The sequence below is a fragment of the Chenopodium quinoa genome, unplaced genomic scaffold (assembly GCF_001683475.1).
Source record: "Chenopodium quinoa cultivar QQ74 unplaced genomic scaffold, ASM168347v1, whole genome shotgun sequence".
Taxonomy (NCBI): domain Eukaryota; kingdom Viridiplantae; phylum Streptophyta; class Magnoliopsida; order Caryophyllales; family Amaranthaceae; genus Chenopodium; species Chenopodium quinoa.
In genome coordinates, this window is record NW_018745684.1 from 1,778,388 (window position 1) to 1,805,703 (window position 27,316).

The window sequence follows — 27,316 nt, forward strand, 5'->3', positions numbered from 1 at the left end:
CAGAGAAAGTAATAATAACTAACTTAATTGAGAATATATACTTAAAAATAGACACACAAAAACAAATATATATATATATATATATATACACTTAAAATAGACACAAAAATGTTTAATATTCTTGTTATTTGCATTGTTCCCCTGTATAACTTAATAAAATTATTTGCAATAATACATGGCCATAAGGTACATAAGTCACGATCAAAATCATAATTATTATTTTCTAAGAGTCTAAATCATCTATATGTTAAATATTTATTATTTTTTAAAATAAAGACAAAAAAAAAATGGGGTGATAAAATACAACTGGCAATATTCAACTACAAGCCTACATAATAATTTTCACAGGACGTATATTGCTGGATGATGGTAACCCCAATTACTGCGAAGTTCTCTTCCTCTTTAGCCTTTTGTTGTTGATAGATCTTGGAAGTAAGCACAGCATTGCACCACGACGTAACAATTCACATCAGCTGGTATACTTTTACGACGACTACAATTATACAATTAATTCACATTTTTAACAATCGATCATATGATTAATGATATGTTTAAACTGTAAAGGAAGGTGAGGCAAGGCGTGCTCGAAGCTCCTTTCTTAGAATTTTTCCAGCAGCAGACTTAGGAATGGCATGTATGAAGTATACTTTGTGAACCTTCTTGTAAAATACCACCTGTTTTTCAGAAATATTAAAAAAAATTACATTATTAGCATGTATAATCACATGGTTGGTGCATGGAATCTTGCTTAATCATATACAATAGTATATGGATAGCGAAACAATAATTAAGTAATTAAATACGGAGTATTATTAGAGTAATGTAATACGAAGTATTTGTTTATACCTGTTTCGCGATATATTCTTTAACTGATTCTTCTGTAAGATCAAGTCCATTGGTTGATCTAACAACAAATGCTATAGGAACTTCCCCTGCAGCTTCATCCTTTAGCCTGAAATTAATTTCGAGAACAAGAATTATTGACTAAAAAATCATTATTAATGAGAATAATCTAGTATTATTCCAAAAATAAGGCGGGCTGAAAGATATATATGACTTACGGGACAACAGCAGCATCCGCGATTGATGGATGGTTTATTAGAAGTGCCTCTAGTTCTGCTGGTGGAACCTGAATGTTTGACATACACAGAATCATGTTAATCAATTGGTACTTATTGTAATAAATTATTGGGAGTACACTACGACGTGGGAATTTAAAGGAAATATAGAATGTCTTGATGATAATACTCGTAGTAATAATAAGTACACTTGCCTGGAAGCCTTTGTATTTGATGATCTCCTTAACTCGATCAACAATGTATACTTCATCGTCATCATCTACATAGCCAATGTCACCTGTATGCAGCCACCCTTCGACGTCTATAGTTGCTGCTGTTGATGCTGGATCATTTAAGTATTCTGTTCAACCACAGATATGACATGCCCGGTTATATATAGTGAATCAACGCCCTAGCTAAAAAAGATGTACAAGCCACAACGCATGACTAGAATCACGTATATGTTTTTAATATGTACCTTTCATGATTTGTTCACCACGAATACAAATCTCTCCGGCCTCATTGTAACCAACAGAAACACCGGTGTCAGGATCAACAATCTTCATCTCAGCGTTCCTAACAACAATGCCACATGAGCCTGGTTTAGTCGGAAGAGGCTCCTTTGCGAATCCTGGGCACATCGACAACACTGGCCCTGCTTCAGTCATTCCATAACCCTGCATATCAAGCCATTTTGTGAATTGGTAAGATGTCATTCAATCATATACAAGAACTAAATAGTAGTCTTTGCTAGATAACCTTAAAGTCAATAACTTTTACATGTTTTTCAACTTTTAACCACTACAATCAGCTAATTTATCAGCCATTAACTACTCCGTTAGATAATTTTCAACTTGAAAGTAATTTTCAGATTAAAACAACTAGTTGTCTTGCACATTTTTCATACCATTTCCGTACCAAATGACAAAATCATAATCTTACATTTTACTAAAAGATATAATTCACAAGTCATTATCACGCTCGTAAACTTTACTCTACCAACAAGTAAAGCACAAAAGCGCCACCAAAATTATACATTTATACTCTATAAGATTCCAACCATAATCTCTTTTATCACGAGAGAAAATAGAGAAAGTACCAGTGTTGCTAGAAAAGATAAGGCAAGGTAGGCATGATATGTAATCCATTTTTTGATATAAGCTAATTATTTTAGTCAAGAACATGATAAGGAAATTATAACCAAACAATTATCAATAGTTTTTAAATCAAGAAATGTCCCAACTTGATTATATAAACTCATCAAGACTATATAGCCTCAAACAACTTGATTTAACTTGTCCAATTCATATTATATTGTTTTTTTTTTTAATTATTATTTTTTATTATATGTTTAACTATTGTGGATACAAATTATATAATAGTAGTTTGCTTCAAAACTCCAATATAATTGTTGTCAAATTATTATACTTCATAGTTTGTGTTACCACCTTTGAGCATCTTATAGTATGAGTACACGCAGGTGTTTATGAAAGAGGCATGTGTTGATAATACGACGTATCATACACATGCACATGTTTTACACACACCAACACAGACGATTTAAGGATACCTTGCTCCTGAGTGCACAAATCAGTTTTCCAGTTGACACGTGGAGAGCACCGAAAAAATATAGTATTACCTTGACCAATAAGCTCAAACACTTCTTACTAATCATTAAAATGCACACTAAACTATACTCCTTATAATTTTCATATTTGGTTAGACAATCTTTCCAAAAAAAAAAAAAAAAAATAAAAAATAAAAACAACTAAGAGTTAACGTACTCATAGTAAGTAACTCCTCTGTCTCTAAAAGTTCTTCTGTTATTAACATTTAAGAGATTAAAGGAGTTTTAAATCTTTTAATTATAACTCCGTATTAATGCATTGTTGTAAACCCAAAAAAAGTGTGGCGAGTTAGTTAATTTTTTAACTTGGTAGTTACTAATTTATGTTAAGAATTAAATAAGTTTTTATAGAATTTAGGGAAGGCAAAGGCATGCACAACAGCAAATAATTTAGTGGTAGGCAGTCAACTCTGAGATGGATCTAAATTAGCGGCCCACATTGGAATACCATTAAGGCATTAATTCCAACTCATAATATACGAAGTATTTTGGGATTTGTGATGTGTTCCCACTCTTCCCACAAAAATTAAATAATTCTATTTTCAAATTAAAATAATAATAAAATCTTAGTGGATAACACAAAATGGAAAAATGGTCTATGTATCGTTGAAATAATTAAGATAAGAAATCAGTGCACCCAAAAAAAAAAAAAAAAAAAATCATCTTAGGAAAAAAAATAGTTAGAGAAAATGTTGAAACTTAAAAATAAAATTAATTTCACAATGAATTATCCTAAAAGCCAACACCGGTCTTCAACATGCATAGACTAAGAATAGTCACTCCAAAAGTCCAAATAACATGGAAGTTTTATTTAAACATACATAACTATACAAGGATTCATATTATACAACCAGTTATACCATAGACATACGAAGTAATATAAGAAATTCATAACACTCCGTATTATAATTATGCTTGATTAAACATAGTACATACAACCGGTTATATAATGATGATGTACTCATTTTAAAAGCCTATTTAGAGTATTTACCATTTTGTACCATCTCACATAAGTTACTACTATAATTTCAATTCAATCCAAAAAACACCAAAAGCAAAATTAAATTTTAAAAAAAAATATATATATATATATATATATATATAATTATAATTAAATTTATACAAGTAATTAAGAAGAGTTACCTGTCCCAAAACTGCTTGAGGAATTCTTTCTCTAAGAGCATCCTCAAGCTCTTTTCCTAGAGGAGCAGCACCAGACATAACCATTCTAATTGAACTCAAATCATAATTTCCGACGGCCAGATTCTTCGCCAACGCCAACACTAACGGCGGCACCACCATTGCCACCGACACCCGATGCTCCTGAATCAGCTGCAACAACGAGTTTATGTCGAATTTGGGCATGATCAAAATGGCGCTCCCAGCTCTCAACGCCACCATTAGAACTGAGTTTAGCGAAAATATATGGAAAAGTGGAAGTACACAAAGAAGAACATCTTCGTCTGTTAAATGCATGTTTGGATTCTCACCATCTACTTGTTGCGCAACGCTGGTTGACAAGCTTTTATGGGTTAAGATGACTCCCTTGGGTAACCCCGTTGTCCCCGATGAGAACGGGAGCGCAACGGGGTCGCTAGGATCAAAAACTAAACCAGTTTCAGGTATACTTTCATTTTCATCCGCCTCTGATAAAACAGAGAAATGGAGGCAGTTTTCTGGAGGGGTATCAACAGTTACAACTTTGAAATCCTCCCCGATTTTAAACTCATTGTTTTCTCTTAATTTATCCACGAATTGAGATTGGGTTATGATCAATTTAGCATTTGAAGCTTTGACCTGCTTGAAGATCTCACAGGAAGTGTAGAATGGATTTGCTGTTGTCGAAACAGCTCCGATCATTGAAGCTCCAAAAAAACTGAACACAAATTCAGGGCAGTTTTGTAAAAGGATCATTACCACATCACCTTTCTTGACACCTAAGTTCGATAACCCGGCGGCTGTTTTCCGGCAGAGAAGATGGGTTTCCGAATAAGAGTATATTTTTCCGTTGGCGCCGGAGATCAAACAAGGTTTATGAGCAACCTCGGGGAGTTTTTCGAACAAATATTTATGAAGAGGAAGATGATTAGTAATGTTAATATCAGGTAATCTTGATTTGAATATATGCTCTGTTTTAAGATCCTCTGTTTTTGGAGGTGGAGTTGATTTCAGAGATGGGATTTCTGATTCAAGGGGTTTGGATTGAACAGCTGCCATACTCATTTTTTGTAATCAAGATTGAATTTTGGAAATGGGTTTTGTGAAAATTTTGGTTAAAAAGTGATGAATTAGGAGAGAGAAAATGAAGGGAGAATGGTGGATGAAAGAATGGGAAGAGAGTAGTAATAAATAGTAGGAAATGGGGGAGGAGAGTTAGGTGGGAGAATAGAAAATTCAGAGAGTTAGAAAATTTTTGGGGTAGCTGAATGTTTTTGAGGTTCTAAAGAGGTGGGCAATTTCTTAATGAATGAGGGTACGTACTTAGCAATATTACAAGAGAAATTTTCTGTTTTAATTGGTGTTTGAATTTCAGTTATTGTCTCAAATTGTAATTTTTTATGTTATTTTGCAGGTTGGTTTTGTTTTTAATTATTTGTATTTTGCATTATAGGACATTCCATTGTATTGAGTAGTTTTATGATGGCTTGTCTGCTAAAGTGAAACGGCCATGAGCCTTGGTCCGATTGAACACTTCATCTTATATAAAAATTACTGCAGTAGTAAGTTTGAAGATAAATCTAAAAATTACAACTAATAGATGGATGTAAGTTTAGATATTATTGGTTAAAATTAATTAAGTCAACTACTGTAAGTGGTTAAGAGTATTACGGTACTACTTCAGTCACATTTGGAGTAGGTCGATACCCATAACTTAAAATCAAATTATATATTTTTTTAACTAAATTTGTCATTTGTGAATCCTTTAACCAATCATCTAAAGTGGTGTGATAAAGGTTAGATTAATCTACAAATGTTAGTGGTTTGATTGTCTCTTCAATTGACTAGTTGTGTGATATTTGTACGTGTATAACCCAACCCCATCAAACCTCAAAAAGTACGTGGCCCTTACAATCTTACTTACTTCTTTCTTTCTAACCATTTGTATGAACCTCTTATCCTACCTACCCCAATTGGCCCCACCTCATTCACCAAGTTGATTAAAACGAAGTAAAACGGCACAAGAAATTCAGGAAACTTTTAATAAAACGCCAAGTATTACCCCTAATTTTGTTACTTTACAAATTTGAATTTACATGCTGCATGCTTGCCACATTACTGGTGGTTCAGTTGGGCACGGGCTTGGTTTAGATGCGGATCATCGGATCGATAAGAGCCCATTGCATGGGAGGCACGTTAATAGGTCATTCCAATTGCTTCATCTGTTTAGTTTTAGCTGCAACGTTTACAACTTATTACTTCCTCCATATTTTTTATTTATTTTCATCACTTGATGATGCACGGAGTTTTAGGAGAATTTTATAATATTATGAGTAGGTGAATAATTTATTAATGTGAGGGAAAACAAATATTTTTATTATATAAGTGGGGACCGTGAAGGAGAGAGAAATGATAAAATAATTTAAGTGCGGTTTAAAATAAGAGAAAGAAATGATAAAATATAGTATAAATTTACCAATAAGGAAGTGATGCATTTAAAAAAAAACCTCATTAAAGAAAAGTGATGCATTTAAAAAAACGGAGGGAGTACTATTCACATGTTTGCCTGTGACTATCTTTGGTGATTTATATATATGGCAAGATATAGTCAAGTGAATTCTTATTAGTTTCGTTTCGATTTATATTTTTATAATATTAAATTTTTCTAATTTATATTTATCCATGACTAGATATATGAAGAGTTTAGATTATGCATTGACAAACATAAAAGTCAAAGTGGTGCTAATAAAAGTAAACGGATTGGATAAAGTATATAAAATGTCGCTAAACATGGACTTCTGTATATATGCTAATTTAAGTTGCTAACTTATTTACATACATTTTCATTTGAAGGAGGAAATAATATCCATGAATCATAGGGCTGGTATTCCTCAACTTGACACAAACCTGACCTTATTACATGAAGTTATTATTGAGAGCAACCCTAATTCGAGCAACCTACATTCAACCAATTTGACTTCATATATCATATATTGTACTAATAATTTTTGAAGAAATATTTTGTACTACTATTAAATATTGTGTACACTAAATCTGATATTTTGTATTTTTTTTTAGAATGGCCCAAAATCGACCTGATATATATATATACATAACGTTGCCATAAGTTTACTACGAGAAGACGTGTAGTACAAAACAATAGACACAAGCTAGACAGCATCTTAGGAGATGAAGATAGGACCTACGTGCTCTTCCTCGGATCTGATAACGGGATCAATCTCTTCAAAATTTTCTATATTTTCTTTTTTTTTTGTTAAAGTCTTCAATCCCAACTAAATTATTTGTTCAAGAGAACACGATTTCTTAGATAAAGTCTTCCATCCCAACTCAATTAATGTACTTGATTATCATTTATGAATATGCGCATTGATAGATACATTCGGGTGTATTTGGATTTTGCATATACCTAGAAATGTCTAGCACACGCATTTATATGTGTTAGGAGCACTAGGCATAATACTCCATAGCTCATACATACAACACGTGGCTTGAATTTAACTCCGAATAGAAAAGTTAACAACAATGTATTTTTCCGTTTCTTTATATTTTTTTACATATTAAGTTTATGGTTTATTTTTTAAAATTTAGTACAAAAATTTACTATTATAAACATCAAAATCATGTACGATCTTATTAGATTTAGTTTGAAATAAATTTTCTAAATATCAATTTTTAGAATTTTTATGAGATAACGATAAAGTCACTAATATAACAAAGATCATCAATTTATTTGTATCAACAAGTAGACAATTACTTCGTATTTTCCAAAACATATGGTCAAGCTAGAGGCGGAGCCATCGCTAGGGCAGGAGAATCGTTATTGTGGAACATTGACAGTCATGTCTCTTAGAGACCTTTCTTATATTGTGCAAATTGCAGTAATATGTTCCATTTGTTCAATATTTTTTTACAAATGATTTTGATATACTTATTCACCGTAATAAAAATGTTACTCCCACTATTTTTAATTGATATTCCTACTTAATTTGAAATCCTTAAATTTAATAGAAGTATATAATACTCTCTTGATAAAAGTATAATTAGAAAAATATATAATAATCACATGAAATATCATGTTATTCATTTTATTGTGTAACTTTTTATAATACGTGTTATTAGAAAATGCCTAGAGGATTTACTTTTATTTAAATTTTTTGGATTTTTTTGTTCGAACTTTACCATAGGTAATGTCTTTTGCAAAGAATATATTTGATAAATTAAGTACGTAGTATTAGAAGTAACAGGTTTTTTTTTTGACGAATAAAAAAAAGAGAGAGAGAGGACTTGACTACTAATGTTTGTTAATTGTACACAAAGAAATATGGAAAAGTTATGAATTAGTGTTTGTTTTTTATTAATTTTAATATGTTTTTGACCTGCTAATAGTGTGCATATTATACAAAGAAATATGGAAAAGAGAGGACTTGACTTTGTTATTATTATTTTTTTTTTTTTTTGGAATAAGAGAGCAATTGACTCTTTACTTCAAAATTGGCGGAATATTATTTCTTCTCGCGCACTTTTGACTTGACTCATATACTACTCCATTAGTGCATCAGTAAATAAAATTCTGGCCAATAAGGACCAAGGCGTTTTTAAATTAAGAAATTAAGACTGAATTAATATTTTATTTTAATTTTAGTTTGTGTTAATTTGAACAAAAGTTATGAAGTAGTTTGTTCTATTAGTCCGCTTATTCATACAAAGTAAATAATACTCGACTTAGTTAAGAAATTAAGACTGAATTAATACTTTATTTTAATTTTAGTTCGTGTTGATTTGAACAAAAGTTATGAAGTAGTTTGTTCTATTAGTCTGCTTATTCATACAAAGTAAATAATACTCGACTTAGTTAAGAAATTAAGACTGAATTAATACTTTATTTTAATTTTAGTTCGTGTTGATTTGAACAAAAGTTATGAAGTAGTTTGTTCTACTAGTCCGCTTATTCATACAAAGTAAATAATACTCGACTTACTCGTATTTAATAACAATATTATTAGTTTGTCAAAAAAAAATAACAATATTATTATTCGTAGTATGAGATGCGTCAACATAATTGATACTTACAATATGTTAAAACAAAATGGAGGATGTGGAACAAGAGAGACCAAATATTTCTATTGGACATGTCACAAATGTTTTCTTAATAATTTGTTATCAACTCTAACGCTGATCGATAAGCCTTAAACAGTTTAATTGAACTCCTTCCAACTCGCCTGATTGGTAGTGCAACAAAACTTGGCAAATAGTCAAGCTCACTTGATCGGGAGTGTAACATCCCCATAAACTTGAGATAGTTGATGAAATCCGATCTTGACTTTGTGCTCGCCTGACAAGGCAACTTCATTCGCTCAGTTCAACCGGACAAGACACAAATCAAATGTTTTTACCATTTAGTTTTTACGTATTTTGTACAATTAGTATAATCATTGTACTAATGGTCCCTCTTGTTCTCATCTTCCATTTATATCAATTCTAATAAACTATTAGTTGATGGTGTGATAAATAGCGAGGGTACTAAAAAAGTAAAAATGCATATTGCATACGTATAGGTAGTTATTGACTAGTATAAATAAGCGAGGTTATTGAGTTGGTCGTATAACATGGTATCAAGAGTCAACGTGACACAAAGATTACGGGTTGAAATCTCATGTGAGAGGGAGTGATAGAGTATATAAACCGATCATGGGGTTCAACCATCAGCTTAAGATTTAAGTTGGTTTTCTGACAAAAAGTACTTTCGTTAATGTATAATAATACATTTAGGCAGAATACGTAGCAAGAAAGAAAGTAATCGTTGCTAATGTAAGCAATAATACGAGTAGCCTTTAATTTTTGAAAAACTGAACCAGTCCAGCGTTTATATTTTTCGAGTGGAGAACTGGAGTGTGGACTGTGGAGGATAATAATATCTCTACTTTTGACTACGTTGCCTTCATTCTCCTTTTTAGCCCTCTAAATTGACTATTAATTTTATAAATTACAAGTCTTGTAAAAACCAACATAATTTAATGTTTATACTATTTATATACTTACTTTGACAATATTATTTGCCTATTATTTTTGTAACACTTGTATATAAAATGTTGTTCAATTAGTCTAATTGTTATAAAAAATAAAGCATAGAATTGTGTACAAATTTTGAACTACATAGTTTGTTTTTTTTTTTTTTGGACAAATTGGTTTATATAGTAAACCTTACATAAAGAAACAAAGATAAAAATTACCAAAAAAAAAAAAAGATCAATCTTGATAATTAAGAAATATTACTTCATCTATTTTACGATTGATTGATTGATATTTATACTTTTTTTTTTCTCGACAGAGATATTTATACATTTTTATCGATTGCTTATAGAAAATTTTTGAGTAAACCTCATCAATTCACATTTTTCGAATTTATTTCCATTTTCTAAAGATGCCTACCAAAGATTTTTTGTCTTAGAACACATTAGATTTGAAATTAGTTAGATTTTCTTATTCGTTCATGCAAGTTTAATTCAAAAAAATACAGTGAGAGTACAATTTCTCCTACCCCAATTTCTAAATTTCAAAATGTCACGCCAAAACAGCTTAATCATTGAGCAAAAATGTGTTTTCTTCTATAGATTGATGATGACGTTCGCATATAAAAGTGGTCACGAATTGCACATCATAAATATATTATTAATTGATTATAAGTCAATAAAATACAATTATTTTTCTTCTCTAATAAGTTAATTAAGAATGAAGAGCTAAGATTAGTTACTTGGTAATTTCAGTAAATTCTGAATTTTGATGCAGACTACCAAGTAACTAGTCTTAGCTCTTCATTCTTAACTTATTAGAGAAGAAAAATAATTAATAAATAATATATTATGATGTGCAATTCATGATCACCTTTATATGCGAACATCATCAATCCATAGAAGAAAACACATTTTTGCTCAGTGGTTAATTTGTTTCGGCTTGACATATTGAAATTTAGAAATTGGGGTAGGAGAATTGTACTCTCGCTGGGTTACTTAAAATTAAGGGTTACTTATAATATGGATTACTTGAAATTAGGGATTAGTTGAGATTAGGGGTTTACTTGAGATTAGGGGTTACTTGAAATTGCGTGTGAATGTCAGATTCCATTATACGCGTCAGACTCCGTTATTTTTGCTGAGTTGAAAGGTGATGTTGTATATATGGTACGAGGAATATATTAAATTATTTATGATATTGATCAATGGTTAATTTATGATTACCAAATAAAAGACGAGTAGGAAGAACTTGAAGGAACGTTATTTAGGGGATTTGTGAAATAGCAAGAAATAATTAATACGCGAAGTAATTAATTGACAATGCAAGGAACACCTCCTTACATAGTCTCTCGTTGTACATCAAATCATCAATAACATGAATGCACCTATCAATTAAACATATTCTATTCTTTTTTTTTTTGTCAATTTTTCTTTTTCAGTCATTTTCGGACTGAATTATTATATTAAAAAGTATCTCGTATAAGAAATGAACAAATTAATTAATTAATTAATATTATAAATTAGATACCCTTGCTCTATACAATTTTTTTAAGTTAGCTCAATTTATTTTCTTCCTATGAATTCTTACATAAAACTATACATATTTAGAACCAAATCAAAAGAAAGTTACTTTATATAGTTCTTTCAATTTCCTTTTCTTTTCCATTCAAATCCTTGATCCCAACGCATCGAACAAGTCCTAATTTTTTTTAAAGGTAAGACGAAGGACCCTACTGAACCGACACCTCTCACATGTTAAGTCAGCCTAGTTCCACAAGTCAATGCTTGAGAGTAGAGAGGGGATGTAAGGGAAACCCTCTACTCCAAGCAAATGTAGCTGGTGAAGCTCGAACTCATGACCTCAAATCAAATTCACAAGGTGAGTTCCCCATCAACTCCACCAAACTTTGCTTGGTATCGAACAAGCCCTAATTGATTGAAATCTTTTTATTAAGGGAAAAAAAAACATGAACAACTTAAATATGTGGACTATGGGTATAATAACATAATGTCATAATATATACTCCATAGAACAATAAAATTGAGGATTTGTAAATTGCAAAACCCTAAAATTATCATCAATGGCATCTGATCTGCTAAAGCTCGTACATTTTTCATTCTTGCGGTTGCTTTCGTAGTCTTTTCGGCCAATTTCGATAACTATTTACTTTCTTATCAATCAATAACTATATACTAAAAGACACACCAGCAATGACACGTGTCATTTTCTAGTGTGTTCTTAATTAGTTTTTTTCTTAAAAAGATTCTATTTAAGAAACAAATTAAATCATTCTAAACATAAGTAATAATTACATACAAAGTATAATAGAAGATTTGATGGTTTTTTCCAAAAAAAAAAACAAATATATTGACAACTATTAGCTTAAGAAAAAATAAATAAAAATAATATTCTTAACATAATTTGTGACAATTTCCGTCAAAAAAAAAAAAAAAAAAAAAAAAAAAAAAAAGCATAATATGTGACAATATGGACAGTTTTTTTCAGGAAAAACATATTATGTACTACATACATTATTTATTGCAACAAGATTATATATTATGTTCTTGATTTTTTTTTTTAAATTACGTAATAGAACCTATAAGCTTAAATAATGAAATGCGAATATCAAATCAACAAATGATACTTTTGTCATTCCCTTGAATAATTTTTTATTAGAATTTCAATCAATTAATATTCTATGGATACTTCAATAAAACTTGCCAAGAATGACACATGTTGATTATTCTTAGTGTGATTTTTTTTGTCATTTTTGTTATTATTCAGCATTCAATTGATATGAATATAACATACAAAAGTAAAAAAATAAATAAATTAATTAATTAATATAGTGTTAATTTTAAAAACAGTTAGTTATTGAAAATTACCGTGCATGGCACGACAATCGAAAGAACCCAATGACTGATCCTGGGTTCAATACATGTAGTATATGTACAATGCCTGATTGTTGGTTGTCCGAACTCCCTCATTTACAACAGAATGAAAATGATAGTTTAATAGTGGTTATTGAAAATTACCATAGATGGCACCGAAACTAACCTAGTTTTACATATAAACATGCCACATGCTAATTTTCAATTTTTTATTTACATGAGATGACTTGTTACGTAATTATATGTACACCTAGTTATTACGGAGTATAAGTCTGCCTCACCTAACACTCGTCAATAGCCGAATTATCCCATGCATGAAAGAACAGGCTATGTCCAATAACAGTCAATACTTTTGAGTTTTGACATAGTAAGATCTCTCATTTAGAAATCAAAATTTAGCATAGAAAAAAGTAGTTAAATCTTGGAAGATAGTTGTAAAGAACAGTAATCCAAAAGCATTCAGATCTTTCAAGGGTATGTTTGTTTTTTTGTTATTTTTTTGGGTAATTTTTAAGAATTTTATTGTGGTGGTTGCTTGGATTTTACTTCGTTGTATTATGGAATCTGGATCTATGGATACTAGTATACTACTATCTAGGTCATTTTAGTATTGATTAAAAAGTGCATGAAGTTTACCATTTTAGGTCTTTATAATAATTGTAGGTCTATAATTATTTAAACTTTAACATTTTGCTGTAACTAGTCCAAAATAAGATAATTGTGATGGCTTTTTGAAAGAGAGGTTCGAACTTGATCTTTTATTTTTATTTTGAATATAAAAACAAAAAATAAAACTTGGTCAAATACATGTGCATTCAATAATGAATTATGCCAATGTCCTTATATGCTTACCTAATTTAATACTCTGTAATATGTATCACATTATAGAAACGGCTCAACCAATTCCATAATACCTAATTCAACACAAAACGGATAGTGCCACGAGCCTCATGGCTCAACGTACGTAACGTATCGAACTACACGAGTGGCGATCTGCAATCGATATATATCATATGATCATATTTGCTTATTTCGTGTTACAGAAATAATCGTAGCAGCTCCGAATTGCTATGGAAAATGTGGGACGTCGTACGAACATACGAGTGTAATGTGGATTGTGTTATGAAACATTTCCTGGTAGAGCTAGTGTTTGCTGTTGTCGTCAAAATTAATGAGGCTTTATGCTACTAGTTGATACTTGATATGATTGTTCATCACATCTGGCAATAATAATTTCATACATGAATAGTTCAAAATCTATCGTTACTATTATTATCATTGTTATTATTCTTTTTGTCACTGTTTTAATTATTAGGTCGGTAATGGTATACGTATGTAGTCATTAGGTCGGATTATAAATAAGCATTTAATGTCTTTTTAAATCAATACACTTGTATTTACTGAAGGATTCAATTAAGCACGGTAAAATTATGCATAATCGGTTTTACAAAAGTTTTATTTTATTTATTTATTTCCAATTTTAGCTCCTTATTTGTGGCCCTTGGAGCTTTATACAAAGTATATCAGTGTTATTGTTATTTTTCATTTTCACAATCCAGTTGGTTCATAGATATATTAAATGAACCACTTGGTTGGGCTAGTCTCATGTCACTTTCAAGTTTTTCTTTCAATAACTTTCAATACTTCATGATGAATTTTAATCGCTATAAATTGTAATATCAGAGATTCAATTTTGATAACAATGGTCTTTCAAGGTTTTTTGGGATAGAACACTAGGTGAAGTTAATTCATTTAGCTACATAAGTAAACACAACAAACTGAACCACAAATTTTATGGTAAGCTACCGAGCTATGGTGGTAGCCACCTAGCTGGTAGCCCAGTTGGGCGTGTTTTTGACATCGTATATCATCCTTGACATACGCGCAGCACGCAGGGCAGAAAAAAAAATTCCAAAATAAATTTTCATAAAATTTCTTGCGTTGATATATTTTGACAATTTCATTTGCTTAGTTTATTTTCAAACATGGAATTATTTATTGCACGTTTTCATTTCCCAAAATTGCAAGCCATCAAATTCAAGCATTATTGAACCTTGAATTACAAGGATTGAATAGCATATGCAATGGTATGATTAAAAATGGCTAATTGACAAATGGTACAAATCATATTGATTTTCTTGCTAAATATAATGCAATTGTTAAAACACAAAATATTGGGAAATTATAGAAAGATAATAGCTTCTCAACAGCAACATAATGTGGACAAGTGAATCATCATATTCATATGAAATAGTCCTACAATAGCTAAACTTAAACCACCTAAATAGTTTATAACAGATTCCACCATACTATTGACATCAGAACCCAACTTGACAAATACCCAATTAGACGCGGGCCGGAATCCAAACGAGAAGATCCAGATTTGTGTGGGATGGAATTTGAACCAGCAGGTTGCGGGGTGGCTGCAGGAGCCATATCAAAACCACTGAAACCTGTCGGAGGTGAAAGGGACGGAGGGGGAGCCACTGGCGAGGGTGGAGAGGAAGAATTAGGCAGTGGAGGTGTTTTGCTGATATCCTGCAACACCCCATCTATTCCATGACACCTGATTGAAGACCCAGCAACACAGATGTCAGGGCTGATTATCTTAACATTGTTAAGGAAGAAGCTCTTCCGTCCATTATTCGAGACTTTAAGCATAAACTGGGGCTCTGATGAAGGAAGCATCGACCCTATTGGGAAGCGGATTAAGTAGTCAAACCTCAAAGTGGCTGGTATCGAGTGCCTGAGCAAGAAGTCAAGCACATCATTTTCAGGTATCAGAGCTTTTGCTAATAACCGGTTGTTGGGCATCAAGAAGGTTACGTTACTTGGGATCTTGTCTGTCGAAACCATATTTAAAAGCATGACAAATGCAAAGTAGTTAGCTCTTTGCATTTCTTCGATAGCAGTATTAAGGGTTTGATTTGTTAAGGGGGCATCTTTAGCAATGGCCGAAGGCATCAGCGCCATTACAAAGAGTGAAAGAGCAGTGTATATGGCCATAGGTAGCCGGAATCTATGTTTGGTAAGAATAGAGGAAGTTTCATATGCAGGGAGGAAGTGCTTGAAATAGGATACTAGATCTTAACTGAAAATGAAAATCAAATTATATAGCTAAAGACATGCAACAATGCTGGTTCAACAACTGAAAGTTCACAGTTTCTGCATTGTCGATATTTAGCAATCATAAACTTATCATTCATGAGTTTTACATCTCAAATTCAGACGAGAACATTTTAGCTGTAGTTACTGGAAGGTTGGACAACATGTCACCTACTCTTATTTCATTTCTTTATTTTTTAACCTAGTTAAAAATTACCATGCTTTTGGGATTGTTGTTTAGACAAGATCCTACATCAATTCGCCTGATAATTACACAATAAACTCATTGCAAACATTGACACAATCTGAAAGACTGAAGACGTTACTTCACAATAATATCTTTCTGAAAAAAATGTTTTTACTGAATCATACAAAAATGAACGAATATTGGGGAGGGGGGAGTAGCATATTCTCCCACTCTAGCTCCTGAAGTCATTGGTGAGCCTTAGTAACATTGCTGAATGATGACTCGCATGAGTGATTAACTCATAGAGTAGTCAATAAAGAATATGCAATAAAGTAATTTTATCTAACAGAAATTTTTTACCTTCTAAGGGAACTGAAATGAGCCTCCGATTTGGTCAGTATCTGATGGAGGTTTGATAGCAACCCAGAGGAGGGAAATCGTAATAGCAAGTAGTCCCGACCATACGAAAACAATAGTAGGTGTCCTCCCTCTTCTTCCCATCAGACCTTTAGCAAAAGGGTACAGATGTGCCAACACCCAAAAACTGAAGAAAACCCCACCTATCAGCTTACTCCACTGGGGTATAGTACTGTAGATTGTACGGCTAAACCCAACTGCTATTGCTATCAAATTCAGCATCATGATCAGAATAGGTGGAATCATCAAAGATGTCCATTTCACGATGTAAAGATCAGCAAATTCATCATCGTTCTCATCACCGGAAGATTTAGAAGTCAAGGTAAAAGAGATTTCAATTCCCGCCACCACTTTCAGCAAGCCTTGGAGCACTGCTGCAAGATGAGCACTTGTCCCTCCAATTAACCAAAACTGTTCATTTCGCCACCATTCCTCCAGTTGAATACCAGACCATTTGATCTCAAGAATAGCAAGCAGACAGAGTGTTATTGTAATGATCAGTAGATAGGTGAGGAAAGTGACATTGAGGGTTTGTACGATGAACTGGCCCGAGAAGAGAGAGAGTGCAGGTAGGAAGCAGTATACAATTAGGAATATAGAGGTGAAAGGATAGATACCCACATTAAGGTATGCAATTCTTTGCAATATTTTCATTTTAGGGCTGGCAAGAAGGGCGTTATTGCGGGAGAAGAAGATTTCAACTGAGCCAGTGGCCCACCGAAGAACCTGATGGAGACGATCAGTTAGATTGATTGGAGCAGTCCCTCGAAAAGCATCTCGTTTAGTGACACAGTACACAGACTTCCAACCTCTGTTGTGCATCCTATAACCAGTGACCACATCCTCTGTAACAGAACCATAGATCCAACCTACACGCTGCCCCCATTCTGTCTTGTCCTCATACCAGCAAGAGATGGAATTGATTGCCTCGGCAACAGTAGTAGCATCAAGCAACTCTCGGCCAATTGTGAGAGCGCCAGGTGGCCTTCCATTCTTGACTGCAGGGTGATCAGCCAGGGGACGTCCTTGGTACTCTGCCACAGGGATTGAATCGATAAGGAACCTAGAGTTGCCAAACTTCTTAGGAAATGTGGCAAGAGGCATTTCTTCGTCGTCAGAGTCATCACCCATTCTCAGAGCTCGGTTCTCTTCAGCTGCTGCGCGCTTTTTGCTACGTCGAAAACAGCAATCCCAGACACTTGGAGCACGGTCTTTTGCACGAGGTGGATCAAAGCCATAAAGGGCCATTCTTCGGAATAGACAACCAGTTCCGACATAAACTGGGCCTTGAAGCCCATCAAGGGCTCGCATATTAACGTCGAAGAAAACAGTGTTATTGTTGGCATACCGATCAGAGGGGTCAATACCCTCAAACCTTTGAGGGAACTGCACATAACATATGCGATCCCCACCACGGTCCATCATGAAACACATGCCTTCTCTCATTGCTTGGGCATAGTAAATATAATGGTCACAATCCAGGTTGAGAATGAAGGGACCATTAGACATGATTGCAGATGCTCTCACCAATGCATTCATGGCTCCAGCCTTTTTGTTGTGATCATAGCCAGGGCGCTTCTCACGCGACACATAAACCAGCAGGGGAAGCCGGATGTCAACTTCTGTGAGGTCAAGAAGCTTGGAATCATCAGGAACACCTAAAAGAGGTTCTTCACTAGGAGGCTTGAGCATAACCTGCATCACTTACAAAAGGCCATATCAGCACATCTGATCGTAAAAGCATTAATCTATTTAAGGCTTTAACAATCACTAATTTACTATCAAACAGACTACCTACTCCACAAAATAAGTGCTCGGTTTGATTTTTGTATACTTTGGCCTTTTAACACAGCACAACCATTTAGAGACCCAAACATAGTATGTCCCTAAGATGATATACTAAAGGATGGAGTCCCTCAATTTAGCAAGGGAAGATACTCGTGGTCAGCATTTACACTAATCAATGCATGATTTCCAAATCCAATTGACAAATTTTCCGAATGTACAAAATGGCACATGTAAAGTTTGAAAACATTGTACCCCCTAAAGACTCTTTTATAATCATCTCATCAAATAAATTATGTCCTCATGATCCTCCACCAAAATACGTAGCAAATTATATGTAGAACCAGGGGTGGATCAAGAGACATGATAATTGTAGTGACGATTCTAACCAGTTTTCTATAATTTATGTCACTAGATCTTTCAGTAGATGTATGGGTTTAGCGTTCAATGACATAAATCATCATCGGTCATGAAATGAAGAGTTATCAAATGTTACCTGTATGATTCCTGCATGATCTCCCTTTGAGTGTTCAGGAGAAGGATGATTCCAAGTACCAGGCCAGTGAGTTCCATCAGCCATCCAAGTAGCTTTCGGAATTTTAACAACCTCAAAAGGTTCATCGGTTGGATTTTGTCTCTGAAGTTTAAGGGCTTTGATTTCTTCCCTGGCATGGTAAGCATCAGATCGCCGTCGGATAGACTCGGGCAAACCATTGATCCGAACCTTGAATTCATCATATTCTCTCTTTACACGCCTACGGTCTTTAACAAAGTCTGGGCGAACTTTATTCTTGTATGGATCCTTCTTCAGATTAAAGTAAGAATCAGGATTCCTTGGCTCAATATTATGTTTACGGCAGAAAGGGACCCACATATGGGCAAAGCTTGCAGCTTCAGCCATGGCCTCAAAGGTAAGAAGGGCACCACCATCATCAGAAACATAGCAAGACAGCTTTTCGACAGGATAATCAGCAGCTAGGATAGACAAAATAGTGTTGGCAGTGACAAGAGGAGGCTCTTTCTCTGGATCTGCAGTAGACACAAAAATATCTATTCCAGGGAGATCAGATCTTCCAGTTGGATTGTTAGAACTAGGTGTCTCAAACTTCTCTTTCAGAACATTGAGATCTGTAGCACGATTTATGGGGCAGAGTTTTGGCATCTGATCAAGAAGCCAAGAGAAGGCAAACCAAATCTCACAAACCACAGACATGCCCCACAACCATAATGCATCCTCATTTTTATGTTTGACTCTCCATGCAAGGAAGAAACCGAGAACAACCATTCTCACAAAAATAAGCAACCTATAGTAGTGAACAAGCAGAAAATTAATACTGCAGAATAAACAATGTGAAAACGATTACAGAAGAAAAAAGCTATCAAACATAAACATAACAGAAACATTACCGGTAAGGACTGAGAACAGCAGCAGGAATCTTCACTTTCCGAGTAAGTGGCCTCCACGGTTTGTTCATCAATTCCTGAGGATCGTGCACTTCCCCATCATCTCCATTACCATCATTAGGAGCTCCCTCTTTTGGCCAAATAGCATTTCCATAACCATATGTCCCCTTTGTTTCAAATAACCACCGACTGTGATCAAATTCTGCAGTCTGGCTTCTCATCAACACCGACTTTGTCGATTTCATTAACGACAATCTCCGCTCCATCTTGTTCATTCCGCCTGCAGGTGGAAGTGGGAGCGGTCTTTCACCAGTTGCGGCATCCAACTCAGTATTCTTGTAAGGTTCCTTACAACCAGGACACAATAAGTTCCCAGACTTGACTGCATCAATGTAGCAGTCACGACATATCTTGAAATCACATTCGCAAGGAAGAATATCCTCACCCCTTTCATCACTCATCACATTCCCATCACATCCAGGGATCGCACAAGAGGATCCTTTGGCACCAGCCATCTGCGGATGGCTAGCTTCAGAATCAAAAACCTTGTCCATGAGATGAGCTCTTGTAACACTGTTAAACCCTCCAGTAAAAAGAGAGTTGGAAACATATTGCTCCTCAACCCTTTGTGAAATGGTGTGGTCCATTGGCTGGTTATCAGGCGTTTGAGGTATCTGCACAGTATACTGTGCATATTCTGAACTCGAAAGTTCACTATCAAGATCATCCCTCGAACGGTTAGTATAGCGACCTGAGGAACGTCGACCAAAGCTTACAGTTGGAGGAAGGGGAGGTCTGAGTTGCTGCAACTCAGATGCATCAGTGCTCGCTGATAGATTCGACCGACTTTGCTTAAAAGATTTAGATGCCATTTTTTGCATATACCTATCCAGAATCCAAAACTTCAACAATCAGATACTTCAAAATTTTACTTATTCATTGACATACATAATTCATTTTCTGCTAAATTTCAGCAGAACCAATGATAATAAAATAAACAGAATAATTTCACCCAGATTCAAACACAGGTCAATAATTATCAGTACTGTTGACTAGAAATAAGCAAGAAAACTGAACTGACTCAAGCTTCACTACTATTACTACTATAAATCAATCATATTCATACTAAACTCAGATCTTTAAATCATAATTAAACCACCCTACAATACTAATAAAGCTCTATAATTACTACCTTGCATCATCACAGTAAAAAGAAATCAAATCAAACCCAAACAAAATTCAGATCTTAAAACCTAAATTCAACTGAAATATCAATACAAAAATCAAACCAAAAAAACCCTTTACTAATAATATAGTTTAAGTCACCATTAACACAAAATAAAGGGGAAAAGAGCTAAACTAAAGCAATAGCAGCAAAACAAAAACAAAAAACAGGGGATTAATAAATTATACAAATAAAAACATGGATTTGAAAATCCATTAAAAAAATTGAGAAAAAAAAAAAAAAAAATCTTACCACTTTGAGCATAAAGGAAGAGATCTTTGGTGGGATCTTAATAAAGAAGCTTCAAATTCAAATCAATGGCGAAAAATAGCAGAATGGATTGTAAGAAAAATGCAATAAGAAGAGAGAATGGATTGTAAGAAAAATGCAATAAGAGTAGTAATAATTATTGCAAATAGCCAAGCTAATATGGAAAATTTAGATTTATGGAAAAGTTTCTTTAAACCCAGATTAAATTAAACAAATGGAGAAAGAATGAAAATAAATTTTCTCTTCCCAATAAATAAAATTAAATAGAGAGTATAAAAAATGTGAATTAACAAAGTTTGAAAAAAAATAAAATTGGTGTTTTTGAGAGTAAGGTTCACACGGAAGTGTGAACTGGGAAGTTGCTGCTGCCAGTGGGTTTTATTACATTGTTCATCTGAGAGATTATGCAAGCTACTCTACTATTACACGACACCGTTTTACGCGTTTGTTTTTTTTTTTTTTTGAATATAAAGTGCGGGCTTTCCGTTAAAGTGTACTTTTTCTTACTTAGTTCAATAGGAGTACAATCGGTTTATAATTTTATACCTTTGTTTTGTCATGTAAAAGTGTTTGTAAATGTTGGGTGTGTAAGGTAACGAATAACGATATGATAGTAATGAGTAGAGCATGTGCTATGCAACACAAATAATATAGCACATGAAATACAAGTCCATCAATATGATAAACATATTTCAGATATCAACAGGAGTATAAAAGATTTTTTTTTTTTTTTTTTCATTAAATGATTGGTATTATTGTGTATTTACTAGGCATGACCGCATATGTATTGCGTAGAACTAATGCCGTGTTTGATTACTTCATCAACAAACTCCGTTAACGAAGTAATGTTTTGCTTCATCAACATCTGACTAATACTTCTCCTTCCTCCTTCCTCCATCCTCCACTGAAGCTTCCTCCTCTTCCTTTTCTCGATTTTCCACCATTTTTGACACCATCTTCGTAAATCAAGGTAAATGATAGCTTCAATAGAGGAGATGGTCTTAATTAGTTAATTCACCCTTTATTCATAGGGTTTTCGTTTGATTTGGCGGCGAAATCGCCAAAGATGGTGGTGTCGTCGCTAGAGGGTGATGATGAGGAAGACGGTGTCGGTAAAAGGTGGACACGATGAAGGTGGAAATGGTGATGTCAATGGTAGTGTCTGAGCCCTTTTGTTTATACATTGCTCCTCAATAACATAACATTAAGTGTGACTGGACATAATTCTCTAACTAGCATATGACATGTCAAAAACATTATTGTTAAAAAATAACAATAGAGCCACTAAATATAAACATTACCTGTTTATCTATAAGATCATTGGGGAAGCGGGTCATCCTACAATAACATAATAATCGGTCTAGCTTTCGGCTCATGAATTAAAAAATCATTTCATACTACTACATAGAAAACGACAAATAAATTTAATCTTAGGATTTAAACAATAAGGGGCCGTTTGGTTGGGGGTAATAATCAAAGGGAAAGGGAATGAATAGGCTCCATTCCCTTTGTTGTTGTTTGTTTGTTTGTCATTTCATTTACTCATTTTTATTTTTGATTTCACCCAATTTTAGTCAACCCGTTACGGACCGTAAACCGATAACAAACCAAACTGCGCAAATCCGAACCGAAACGAAACCGAACCGAATGGTTTATAAACCCGTTAATGACCCGAACCGTTTATAAACAGAAATCGTTTAAACCGAAAAAAAAAATCGTTTAAACCGAACCATTTGTAACCCGCTAACCATTTAAACCGACCCGTTTATGAACCGAAACCGTTTAAACCGCACGTATAAACCGAACCGTTATAATCCGCTAACCGTCTAAACAGAACTGCCATAACCCGTTAAACCGTTAAAATCGAACTGTTTTCGAATCGCAACCTGTTTAAACTTATCCAATTACAAACTGCTTAATTCAAATTGAATTATTTACAACCTAAATGGCTAAATAGTAAATACAATTAAATAATTAATGTTAATAAATGTAGATCTAATCAAACGGCTTAGGTTTATACAAAGGTTTATATCACCTAGATCTAGGCCAACGACATTATTAATATCGTTTTAGATTACTTATTTATTTTAATTACAAGATATATCATTTGTATCTTTTCATTCCAGTAATAAAGTCCACCCAAATTATCTTCATTGTTCCTTGATATTCATGATCATCCAATAAGATAACATAAGATTGGAGATAAATAACATTAAAATTAGAGTAATATCAACAAGCAATTAAAAAAAGTCACCATTTTCATTGATTAAAATTCACAATACATATACCAATACATAATGAAACTACTATCACTACTACCCAGATTAGATTTCAGATTTATCAACTGAAACATCATCAAGTTTAGGGTTGCAAAAAATGATACATGATAAGATGAAGGGAGGAGTGAGAATGTGAGTAATTTGGGAGCAGAATCTTGAAGCAGAATCTTAAAGCAGCAGCCCAGCACCCAAGAGCAGAGGAAATAGCAGCAACAAGCAGGAACCAGCACACGCAATAACAGATCAACAACTTATCCGAAGCAAGGAATAATATAAGCAGAAGGGACTCAGCAGAAACTTATTTTTGTTTTTCAAAATTGCTCTCAGATTTACGTTTATCGTATCATCACTGAGCAATGGTTGTTTAACTTAAAACTTGAAAAATGCTGCCAGCAAGTACATATACATTGAAGTCTCAATATAAATGACAAGTGATTAGGGGATTTTTATCCACCAATCACCGTCTGACAAGTGGACCAACCATGTTCCGCCACGTGTCCTTCACGAAGGCCAATAGGAGCCTGCCACGTGTCAGTCACAGATACGTCCTCTACGGACCAATCGAGGCACGCCACGTGTCCACCCATGCCAAATGGGAAAACCGGCCATCAAGGCCCAATCCAGTCTAGAGGCCCGGTCAGCCCTAGGTTTACCTTAAACCTAGAGAGTGGCACGCTTCTCAAGGCTATAAATACTTAATTAATCCTCATTAATTGAGAAGAATAGAAATCAAGCAGAGAAGAACATAAATATTACGGAACACCAACAACCGGCTAATCTCGCTAACGACGCAGATTACCAACACTAAGCACTCTCACCTAGAGAGATCTTATTACTTTAAATTCCGTATTAATTACTCCTTAATCAGGTACTAACTTGACCGTTGGAGGCGGAGCTCTCAGGAGTCTCCGTTATTTTGCAGGTACAGGCGTCCGGTTCCAGTCTCGGAATTGTAACTCTCCCGCAGGACATCAGAAAACCCCGAAACATTTGGCGCCGTCTGTGGGGAGAGTACTTCAGAGATGGCATCCAAGTCTGTACCGACTCCTGAAGAGAGGCGTCCCCTAGACGATCCTCAAGTTCAGTCAGACCATGATACCGAAAGTGAATTTGAAGTTGAAACTCATACAGCTCCAGACGGGACCCTAAGGGCCCGACGTACCCGTCATACCGAAAGGAGGGAACGGGAGCATCTTCAAACAGGAAGCGAGCCAGCAGGCGCACCGCCTGCTCGGCAACAGCCGACTGATGGGTCTGCTCCCATCACAAGGAACGAACTCATGACCTTCATGAGGGACTTCAAGGGAGAGATTCAAGAGTTGATCAACAAAAAACCGCCTGCTTCAGTCAAAGAGCAGTCGGCCAAGAAACCTTCCACTTCACTGAAGAGGAAGCCAGTTCAAGGGCGAGAGGCGACTCCTCATCCTAAATCTAAGAAGCGAGAGCCACCTGCTCTTGATTTCACAAAACTCCGTTATCCTACGGGAAATAGGAAACCGGTTCGTCATATTCAGGCGGATGGGTCAAAGCAAACGTTCACAGATGCTCGGCTCCTGCTAGAGCAGAAGAAGAGTGACCGATTATCAGAGTCGGCTTCTACTTCAAATTTTCAAGACAGTTTGCGAAATGCCTCGATGAGGCATACTCAGTCGTACCATGAGAGTCAGTCAGGCGGCACCTCCCGTCAGTCCGGCTTTCATAGTGCTCAGGCGGTACCAAACTTACCATTTGTGCCGCAACAGTATTTTATGCAGCCACCTCCATTTGGTGGACCTGCAGCAAAAAACGTCCAACCTATGGACTGGCAGCTACGGCTGCTTAGACTTGGTGAACAGCCGTCGGCCTTCTCCAAGGAAATTACTGAAGCCGCTCAGCCGGCCAAAGTAAAAAATGTTCTAGTAGGCGCCTATGACGGCACTACTAATCCAGAAGACCATCTGATGGCATTCACCAACCTGATGTACCTTCAAGGGTTGGATGATCCCACTTGGTGCAAGTGTTTCCCAGCGACTCTCAAGGGAATCGCACAGCAATGGTTCGGCAACCTGCCGACTGGTTGTGTAAACAGCTTCAGGACGCTTGCTTACTTATTTGCCTCCAACTTCGCTATGAACATCCCTGCGAAGAAAACGACCCTTGATTTGGGAACAATTCAGCAGGGCGAGAAGGAGGGGCTTCGTTCTTACATCAGGCGGTTCAATCTGATGAGAATACAGATTCAAGGGTTACCGGATGAGGTAGCTTATACTGACTTTTTTAGAGGTCTCAAAGACGGGTCTACCTTCAAATTTGATTCAGTTCGAAAAAGGGTGGCGACTCTTCAAGAGGCCTTGATTGAAGCAGAAGCCTATATACAGGCTACTGATCTGTGTACAATAAAACAGTCGGACGGGAAAAGGTTCGACAAAAGAGAGGGACGACAGAAACAGTCGTCCAATAAAGATGAGAAAAGAAAAGAGGTCTGGGCGGCTGATTCCTCTAAACAGCCGGCCCAGAAAAAGAAAAAAGAATTCAAACCATACTCCCCAAAGTATGTGTTTAACAAGGATAACCAGTTTATCCTAAAAGAAATAAAGGGACGGTTCTCAATTGAGAAGCCGCTCCCCATGAAGGGTTCTGCAAACAACCGGAACCAAGATAAAATCTGTGCTTATCATGATGACGTTGGTCATCACACCAATGGCTGCATCAGTCTCATGCGGTACCTAGACCGCTTGGCTGAGCAAGGTGATCTTGACACTTATGTCAAGAAACCTACGGGGAACACTTCCTCAAAAAAGCAGTCGTCCAAAAAGAATCAACAGGCTGACAGTTCTGATACAGATGATGCAGTCGTCTACACCATTGCAGGCGGCTTCTCAGGAGGCGGCCCCACTATTAGGGGCAACAAATATAATATGAGGCGGTTAGATGTAAATTCCGTTCACCAAGAACGGCCGTCCAAATATACATTTCCTGAGATTGTCATCACTGAAGAGGATCTAGGAGGGGTAAGGGGGCCGCATGACGACCCTCTCGTTATTGAATGTAAAGTGGCCAACCAGAGAGTTGGCCGAATTCTCATAGATACCGGGAGCTCCTCAGATCTCATCAGCAGCAAATGTCTGTCAAAACTGAAATATCAGACGGACTGCATACATCCGGCCTCCCACCCTTTAATAGGGTTTGGAGGAGGAGTCGTCCACCCACTGGGACGAGTAGATTTACCCATTCGCCTGGGCGAAAAAGGGGAAGGACGACACATGGTAGTCCGGTTCCTAGTAGTAGAGGAACTCTTGGCCTACAACATGATTCTGGGTCGACCAACCCTGAATAATTCCAAGGCTGTTATAATCCCGTCTCTTATGCTGCTTAAGTTTGAGAGGGATAATGGAACAGTCGGCTCCCTAAGGGGAGATCAGAGGATGGCCCGAGAGTGCTATCTCTCGGATGTCAAGCCCACTGTTATGGCCACTGGGTCAAGTGGAGAAAAAACAGACCTTGACAATGTCAAGGAGAGTGCGCCTGTTCAAGAAACAGGCGACAAAAAGAGAAAGGCGTCCCAGACAGAGTCCGCAAGAAAAGCAAGAAAATAGCAATCATTGGCAGAGGAGCGACCGGATGAGTTCCGCCCTCAGCCGGCTGGTGAGCATGCGGACCTGATATTAGACGACTCACGTCCTGACCGAACAGTCAAAGTTGGGACGACTGCTCTGAGAAACCTTGGTGACGACTTTCACAACCTGTTGAAAGAATAGCAATCTTTGCATTTGAAGTCCATGAAATGCCAGGCATTAGTCCTGATCTGGCAGTACATAAACTCGCTGTGGATCCGAAAAAGAAGCCGGTACGGCAAAAGAAGCGGAACCATGGTGAAGAAAGAGGTCAGGCGGCAGCC

The 27,316-nt window shown here is 35.5% G+C and overlaps 2 protein-coding genes across 6 annotated transcripts; both read right to left on the minus strand.

Annotated features, from left to right (window-relative positions):
* Nucleotides 1–109: 109 nt before the first annotated feature.
* LOC110717359 (4-coumarate--CoA ligase 2-like) lies at nucleotides 110–5,357 on the minus strand. Its single transcript, XM_021896032.1, has 6 exons — nucleotides 3,829–5,357; nucleotides 1,537–1,735; nucleotides 1,274–1,419; nucleotides 1,062–1,129; nucleotides 847–952; nucleotides 110–674 (listed from the first exon to the last, which is right to left on the minus strand). The coding sequence occupies exons 1-6, from the start codon at nucleotides 4,906–4,908 to the stop codon at nucleotides 552–554; spliced, it is 1,722 nt and encodes a 573-aa protein (XP_021751724.1). The 5' UTR covers nucleotides 4,909–5,357; the 3' UTR covers nucleotides 110–551.
* Nucleotides 5,358–14,885: 9,528 nt separating this feature from the next.
* Nucleotides 14,886–21,857, minus strand: LOC110718153 (cellulose synthase-like protein D3). 5 transcript variants are annotated; one of them, XM_021896954.1, is made up of 5 exons: nucleotides 21,143–21,857; nucleotides 19,669–20,550; nucleotides 18,758–19,565; nucleotides 16,420–18,171; nucleotides 14,886–15,333 (listed from the first exon to the last, which is right to left on the minus strand). In XM_021896954.1, the coding sequence occupies exons 2-4, from the start codon at nucleotides 20,544–20,546 to the stop codon at nucleotides 16,423–16,425; spliced, it is 3,435 nt and encodes a 1,144-aa protein (XP_021752646.1). In that variant the 5' UTR covers nucleotides 20,547–20,550; nucleotides 21,143–21,857; the 3' UTR covers nucleotides 14,886–15,333; nucleotides 16,420–16,422. The 5 variants fall into 5 exon arrangements, with proteins under 5 accessions (XP_021752646.1, XP_021752648.1, XP_021752645.1 ...); XM_021896956.1 differs by lacking the exon at nucleotides 14,886–15,333 and adding an exon at nucleotides 15,340–15,460; XM_021896953.1 differs by lacking the exon at nucleotides 14,886–15,333 and adding an exon at nucleotides 15,340–15,513.
* Between the last annotated feature and the right edge of the window lie 5,459 nt (nucleotides 21,858–27,316).

Bases quoted from the DNA above. Each gene is read 5' to 3' on its own strand.
- LOC110717359 (XM_021896032.1), bottom strand. From the start codon at position 4,908: ATGAGTATGGCAGCTGTTCAATCCAAACCCCTTGAATCAGAAATCCCA. The intron at 1,420-1,536 runs GTACATATTAAA...GTGGTTGAACAG, and splicing joins TGGTGAACAAATCATGAAAG to AATACTTAAATGATCCAGCA. The intron at 675-846 runs GTATAAACAAAT...TCTGAAAAACAG, and splicing joins AAGAATATATCGCGAAACAG to GTGGTATTTTACAAGAAGGT.
- LOC110718153 (XM_021896954.1), bottom strand. From the start codon at position 20,546: ATGCAAAAAATGGCATCTAAATCTTTTAAGCAAAGTCGGTCGAATCTA. The intron at 19,566-19,668 runs GTAATGTTTCTG...TCACTACTATAG, and splicing joins GCTGTTCTCAGTCCTTACCG to GTTGCTTATTTTTGTGAGAA. The intron at 18,172-18,757 runs GTAACATTTGAT...TAAGTGATGCAG, and splicing joins ATCATGCAGGAATCATACAG to GTTATGCTCAAGCCTCCTAG.